At 24.6% G+C, this 8,120-nt stretch overlaps 1 protein-coding gene across 1 annotated transcript; it reads left to right on the forward strand.

Annotated features, from left to right (window-relative positions):
• Positions 1-4,999: 4,999 nt before the first annotated feature.
• On the forward strand, positions 5,000-5,489 carry Phum_PHUM328870 (uncharacterized protein; the record flags this gene model as incomplete). The annotated part of the gene is made up of 2 exons (XM_002427511.1): positions 5,000-5,169; positions 5,426-5,489. 2 exons carry the CDS (start codon positions 5,000-5,002, stop codon positions 5,487-5,489), a joined length of 234 nt encoding a protein of 77 aa, XP_002427556.1.
• Positions 5,490-8,120: the final 2,631 nt, after the last annotated feature.

An 8,120-nucleotide genomic window follows, 5' to 3' on the forward strand; every position in this document is an offset into this window, starting at 1 on the left:
TTTATTAATAACAATAATAATAATAATAATAATAATAATATTTACGTGATTATTTATTAAACGTTTAGGTTTTCCATTAAAAAAAATACACACACAATAATAATAATATTAATAGTTAAAAATAATAAACAATAAATTTTTGTTTCGTTTCGTTTTTCCGATACGCATTATTCATTTCCGGTTTTTTCTTTAATCAATCAATTTATTATTATTATTATTATTGTAATTATTTTATGATTGAATTGTATCATAACGGTTTCTATTATTATTATTAAATAATTAAAAAATTTCTTTACGTAACGAGAAGAAAAAGAAAAAGGAGAAGAAAAGTTAGGATAAAAATAAAAAATCGACGACGCCATTTTTATTATTTTTTCAACAGGATTTTAAAAAAAAAAAAAAATGGAGGCATAAACCGGAAGTGAGTATAAAATTACTATTATTATTATTGTTGTTATTAATTTATTTTTATAAAGCAGAAGAAATAAAATAAAAAAAAAGAAAAAAAAACGTTTTTTTTTCTTTTTTTTTTTTTTTTATTTCTTCTGCTTGATAAAAATAAATTAATAACAACAATAATAATGATGATGATGATAGCACTAATAATAAGGTTGTTCAACAACAACAACAAACAACAACCAACACCGCGAAATATTTATTTATTTATTTATTTGTTTATAAAAAAATTGTTTCGACTTCCATTTTTTTTTTTTTTTATTGTTTATAATTATTATTATTCATCAAATGTTTTATTTATTTATTTATTATTTGTTTTTTGTTGGGGATCCATCTTTTTTCCAATCTCTTATCGATCCCCAGTTTTTCTTTTTATCACAAACCGCGCATGATCGAAATTACTCGTGTAAGGAAACCAACCATTTATACATACAAACGTATTATTATTATTAATATTATTTATTTATTTATTTCTCTTTACGTAATTAACGTAATAACATTATCGATTTATTGATTGATGACGTCATAAATGAAAAGTTTTATGCTTTTTTTTAAAAATAAGTAATTTTTAAAGGTTTTTATTTTTAATTTAAAAAACATTTGAACGATGAGATGTTATAATAATAATAATAAATAAAACGACGACGGACAAGGACGGAATGTACATTCGAGTTGACCTTGAAACGCCGACGCCACCATATTATAAAAATAGATTAGTTTATAATTTAAACGTTTGAGTGCGCTATTTGTCGGACTATTATACGTTTGGGCGGGGATCATCATTGTTAACGGTTAAATGATTCAACAGAGTTTTTTCTTTTTCCTGATCATTTCTATTTAATTATTTATTTATTTAATGACTCTTTTTATTTTATATTTATATTAATGAAAAAATAATAATAATACTTATTTATTTATTTATTGTAAGTAATGATTACGTAATTTGTTTTACGTTGTTATAATTACGTAATTAAATAAATAAATTTTAAAAATAACGAATTTTTTTCCGTTCGCCATTTTTTTTTTTTTAAACGTTTTTTCAATAATTAAATAAATAAAAATTATTTTGTTAGATTAATATTTTACTTTGCTTGTTGTTTATTGTTTGTTGTTTGTCGTTTGCTGTTGTTGTTGTTAATTATATTTTTGAAACGAATTTGAAAAAAAAATGGTGGAAGTTGCGTTTTATAGCGAGGGGGAAAAATAAAAGTTTCAAAAATTGTTTCAAAAAAAATTGAAAAGTTTCGAAACAATTTTACCCTTTTGTTATTATTATTATTATTATTATTATTATTATTTTTTGGTAAATTGACAATGAAATTTCTTGTTATTATTATCATTATTAATTTTAGTTTTGTTTTTTAATTGAAATTATTTGTTTGTTTGTTTTATGATGTAAACATTTAAAAATTTATTTGGATAATTAATTTAATTAAATTTTTATTAAAAAAGGAAATCAAAGGAAACACGATTGAATAAGTAAAGTAATGATGATGATGATGATTCAATTAACAAAAAAAAAAATTAATTTTTGGGTTCGTTGAAATTATTTGTATCTCGTAATAAAAAAAAAAAAGGAAAAAACTAGTTGGTAATATTTTTTTTTTTTTTTTTTAAAAAGATTTTTTAAATATTTAACAATGATTTCGAAACACACACACACACACAAAGTCATTTAGTATTTATTCCTTCAAGCATTTTAATGGAGGGTAAAAGTTGTTTTAAAATCCAAAAAAAGTAACCAGGGCGAGGTCATCACAATAACGGATAAAAGACTCTTTAATGGTTTTTTTTATTATTATTATTATTATTACTAATTTTTATATTTATATATATAAAAATTATAGTTTTTCCGGTATTTCTCATTCGTATTTAATAACCTCCTATTAAATAAATAATAATAAAATTTGTTTGGTTTTACGGCATCGATTTTACAATAGAATTTCTTTTTTTTTTTTTTTTACATCCGCCATTACGATTACGTATAAAGTCAGCGACTAACGTCATCTATCGGTTAAAAAAAAATTAAAACGTATAAAATAGTTTTTATGTGATTAAAAAATAATCCGATAGATGTCACTTTTTCAAATAAAATGATTTTAAATTATTATGGGAGATGTGGTTGTCGTGTTCGTTAGACAAACGAAATCCGACAAATAAATAAATGAAATTTTTGTTTGTTTGTTTGTTTGTTTTCAATTTTATATTTCTAAAGTTAATAAATTTAAAATAACAACAACAACAGTATTGTACCAACGTAAAAAAAAAAACAAAAGGTAAGTTTTAAATTAATTAATTAAAAGTTTTTTTATTTTTTTTTTTAACTACAAATTTAATTTAACGCACGTAAACCGAAAAGAACAACAATCGAAACAACCAAAACAACCAAAAATTAAATTAAATTAAATTAAAAACCTTTCTTTTTGTTTGTTTGTTTGTTTGTTTTCTAATTCAAATTATTAAATTTTTCTTTTTTTTTTTAATATGAGAAAATACAAAACGTTGTAAGACCAAAAAAAAGGAAAAAAACAAAATGGCTTCCTTTCCTTTTTTTTTTTTTAATGTTAAAAAATTATTAAATTCGCATAAAAGGAAACCAAAAAAAAAAAAAAGAAAAAAAAACGTTCTCGAATTTTCTATTTCGTTTATTATTATTATTATTAAATTTTGTTTACGTCAAAAGAAAAAAATAAAATTTTAAAAAATAAAATAAAATAAAATAAAAATTTCCCTCGCGGAATTAAATTTATTTTAAGAAAAAAAAAACAAAACAAAATATTTTTATTACTTTTATTATTATCATCATTATTATCATTATTATTAATAATAATAATATTATTACGTAACTTTTTCAATTCATTCCAAATTGCAAAAAGAAAAAAAGAAAAAAAAACTTTCATTTGAAGTTCAAATGTCGATTTTATTAAGACAATTATTAACTTGTCAGACGAAATTTACTTTTGTAATGATAATAATAATACTAATAATAATAAATTGTGAAATGTTATTTTGAAATCCCCATTGCCCCCTTCCCTTCCCTTCCCTCCTTCCTCCCCTCTCTTCTTCTTGTTTCTTTTCTCTCTCTCTCTCTCTCTCTTTCTTTTATTTTTCGAAAAAAAAAAAATTTTTTTTCTAACGTTAAAATTATTTAGTTTTTCATTTGTTAAAAAGGTAAAAATCCATCACGTGATAATAATAATAATAATAACCTTTTGTTTTTAAAATCTAAATTGAAAAAGTTTTTTTTTTTTTTTTTTTTTTTCAAAGGTTTCCGGCAGTGTTTGCCCTGTTGAGTTGGGAGATAAATTTACGTAATGAAAAATGAAAGATTTTAAAATTTTCCTTTAGAAAAAAAAAGTTTTTTTTTTTTTTTTGTTTAAATCGATAAATTTTCCTTTGATAATTACGCGAAAAAAAGTAAAAAAAATTTGTTTTGTTTCCTTTTTTTTTTTTTTATAATTTTAAACGGTAAACTGTATTAATAATAATAATAGTAATTTGTATAAATAAAATTCCGACATTTTTCCACAAAAACTTTTTTTTTTTTTTTTTTTCCCCCGTTAAAAAAAAATATTTTTTTTTAAAAGGGGTTAAAATTGGGGTAATAAACCGCAGGTAAAACAAACAAACAAACAAACGACTAAACAAACATAAAACAATTCCTTTTTGGTAAAAGAGGACGATGAAATCGATGAACAATCGTTTCCGCCATTGTTAAAAAAAAAAAAACGGTTTTTTTTTATTAAAAAAAAGTTTTTAAAACTATTTTATTCGTATTTATCTTCTGTCATGAACAATTATTATTATTATTATTATTGTTATTATTATTATTATATTGTTTAAACAAAAAAAAGATCTTTTTACAAATAATAATAACGATCAAGATGATTATAATACACGAAGATAACGAAAACAATTTTCGGTATTGTTTTATTTTAAAAACGAACGACAAATTTTAAGTTGGTACCCCGTATCACAAACGACAAATTTTAAGTTGGCACTCCATATCACAGACGATGAATAAAAATGGCGCGCATCGAATTCAAAACAAAAAGAAAACGCAACGATTAAAAAGAACAAGCTTGAGCGTTAGATTTGCGCATGCGCGTTAGATTAACAAAAAAAAATCCGTTGAGCGCGCTCATTGTCGTTGTTAAATTAAAAAAAATTCTCGATCAAGTTAAACATCTATATATATATATAATAACAATAACGTTGAACACATTGGTGCATAGTTGAATGAATCACTAGGGGAGAATATATAAAAGTATTAATTTTTTTTGTTTGTTGTTGTTACTGAGTTTGTCGTGACCGGTAAATTTGTGTTTTTACAATAATTATTTTCGTTTTACATTTTTTTTTTTTTTTTATCGTTTTAAAAAATTTTTCCAAGTTGGAATTATAATTTCAGGTGTGTAAAATTTATGTTGTTTAAACGGATGGTAACGTAACATAACGTAATAACTGATTTTTTCTGTTTTTTTTTTTTTTTTGTTGCAGAATCCATTGAATTTTTTTTATTTATTTATCAAAGAGTAAGAAAATGCCAATGGATAACGAATTAAGTTTTATTTTAAACAGAAGACAAGCAATTAATAATGCACTAGACGAGGGAGAAGATGTTAAGCCAATGTATAAAGTTAAAAACGTTTACACGGAATTTCATGAGTTTTCTAGAAAACAAATAAAACAATATGAAGAAACATTCAAACAGTGAGTAATTAAAAACATTGTTAATTATTATTCAGTTGGGAAAATGGGGTGCAATTAATGTGTGTGTTTTACAAGGATTTGTCTCTTTTTTTTATTACTTGACCACGACCACCCTCCAACCACCAACCATCACCACCACGATAATTATATTGTTGTGTTTGGGCAAAAGATTTCATCGAGTTTTCATATCATGTGTGTAATAATGAATAATAAAACTCATGACAACTTTTATGAAAATTTTATGTTTTTACCCCAGCAATTGTAAGTTTTGTTATTTTGTCGATTTAAATGTGGGTGAACTAAACTGGTTTTTGTTTTAATGAATTGAACTCGATTCGAGTTTATTTTGGAAATGATCCATCACTATATTGACAATCCCCTTCAAATCGTTAAAAGAAAAATTTTTTTTTCTTTTAAAATATGAAAAAATGGAAATGTTTGTGTGTTTGTTTGTTTGTTAAGTTTTTTTTTTTTTTTATACAAATTTAAATTTGATTTTTCAATACTTACTCAATGATTGATAAAACAAGAAAAGTTTTGAAAATTTTAATTATGTATACTTTATCGATTTGATTATGATTATTATGACAAACAAACAAACAAACAAATTTTTCCAGTTTTTTGTTGATATTTTCATGTTGTTATCTGCACAGAAAAAACAATCTCATCAATTATTATCATTATTATTTGACTCTTTTCGTCAGGTCGTTAAACTTAACAAATTTTTTAAATAAATGACCATTCATTTCATTATTTTTGTTATCATTGTTAGATTGCATTTGGGGGATGGAAGGAGAGGGGAGGGGGGGGTGGAAAAAGCAACGACAATAATTATTACTTTTTTTAATATCAAAATCAGGTACGTGATAATGTTGTTCTTCTTGTTATTATTATTATTTTTTGATACATAAAGGTACTACGATTGTGTTTGTTCTCTTGTTTGTTTTGTCCTGGCGTTGTTTGTCTCATCAGGTTTTCGTTATTATTACGACATCGAAAATTTTTGGGATTCCCCTCAACTGTGTGGACTTTGTCTAAAAAATTTCGTAATGTTCCATCGAACTTTAGCATGTGTATGTGTGTGTGTGTGTGCGTGAGTGCGCGTGTAATTACAAAAAAGAAACTTTATGTTTTTTTTTACACGGTTTTCACTTCTTCTGACCTCTTATCATTATCATTATTATTATTATTATTATACGGTGTAATTAACGCGAACAAATTGTCGGTTATTTATTTTATTGTTATTCCAGAACGATACGATTCTAGAACACGAAACGAATATATGTGTATACAATGCATGTGGCTAAAATTGGAACAAGGGAAAGGGGGGGGGGAAAAAAACAAAGTTGTTCGTTCGTTTGTTTGTTTGTTCGTGTTGTTTGTTTACAACTTCGTTCCGACTTTTGGCTCAAATATCTATCCGCGATCTATAAAATCCCAAATTTTGTTTGGGTTCTTTTGCCTCCCACGTATATCGAACTAGATGATGATTATTTTAAGAAATAAATGTTTGTAACAAGAGAAAAGAAAATATTTATTTTTTATCCCGGGGGGGAATGGAAGAAGGGGGAGAAGGAGAGGGAGGAGAAAAAAGGGAGAAAGAGACAAGGCAGAAAAACTTTTTTTTCCTCTTCTTTCTTTCTTTTCTTGAGTTTTTCAAACGTATCAAATATTTTTCGAAAATTTTGGCACACGTGTTTTCAAAAAGTAATTATGAGAGGGGCAGGTGTTTGTGGTTCGGTATTCAGGTACATCGTATCCGGTGGTGCAAAGGCAGTCCCCGAAAAAATTTCTTTTTTTTTTTTTTTCCAAAGATTAATTGAAAATCGGTTCGGTTCGTATCCGGGTAATTTGTTATTATTATTATTATTATTATAAAAAATGTATGAATTTTTTTTTCTCTTTTTGCTTTTTCTTTCGGTTTCCAGGTTTTTAATAATAATAATAATAATGATAATAACAATAATTAAAGGTAAAATTAAAAATAAAATAAATTAACATACAATTGTGGTTTTTTTATAATTTGCGGGTTCTAATGAATGGTTTTACGTAAAAAAAAAAAAAAAATTGACGTCATAATATTAATAATAATAATAATTATTATTATTATTATTTTCGGTGAAACGTTGTGTGCAATAGAAAATTTTCAATGAAATAAAATACGATAAAACCTCTCAATTTTTGCGACGGAAAAAACAAAAAAAAAATTTTGTCGTGTCGCGTTTTTTTTATTCTGCTACCACGTAAAATAAATTAAAAAATTCACGTTGTGTGCGTGTGCGCGTGTTTTGTCTAATTACACGGATATATAATTAAATTGTATTTAAATTTAAAAAAAAAAAAAACGAGAGAAAACAAATAATTGAAAAGATCGCGTCGGATTTTGATCAATTTTTTTTTTTTGGAAAAAATAAAAAATGTCTTTTTCTTCAAGGGGGTAGTTTTTAATCGTAGCAAAGAGGTCCTTTTGCGTTTGCTACAGAAAAAGAAAAATTAGAAAACGACCATCAAAGAAAAAAAAACGTTTCGCGCGCGTTCATTAAAATAAATTATCGCGGATAATAAATCTTAATTCTCGATTGTTTTCATTGTTTCTAATTCGCGTAATCGTGATTTTCGGGGTGGGGGGGTGGATATGGGGGTGGGAAATGGAAAACGGTTCGGAAACATGTGATAAAGAGAGAGATTTCCTTAAAATAATAATAATATTTTCTTAGAACGAATAAAAATCGAAAGTTAATAATTAATAAATAAAAATTAATAAAACGTATACGCGGAAATTATTATTCCAGTTTTCTCTCTCTCTCACGTCGCCTTTCATTTTCAATTGGCCCTCGAGATACAAAAAAACTCACAAAAAAGGAGAAAAAATTTAATTTAAATGACGTCATCGAACTAAATTTTTCGAAAAATTGTCAGGTTTCTTATTATTATCATTATTATTATTATTA

This window comes from Pediculus humanus, genomic scaffold (assembly GCF_000006295.1).
Source record: "Pediculus humanus corporis 1103172107734 genomic scaffold, whole genome shotgun sequence".
NCBI classification, from domain to species: Eukaryota; Metazoa; Arthropoda; class Insecta; order Psocodea; family Pediculidae; genus Pediculus; species Pediculus humanus.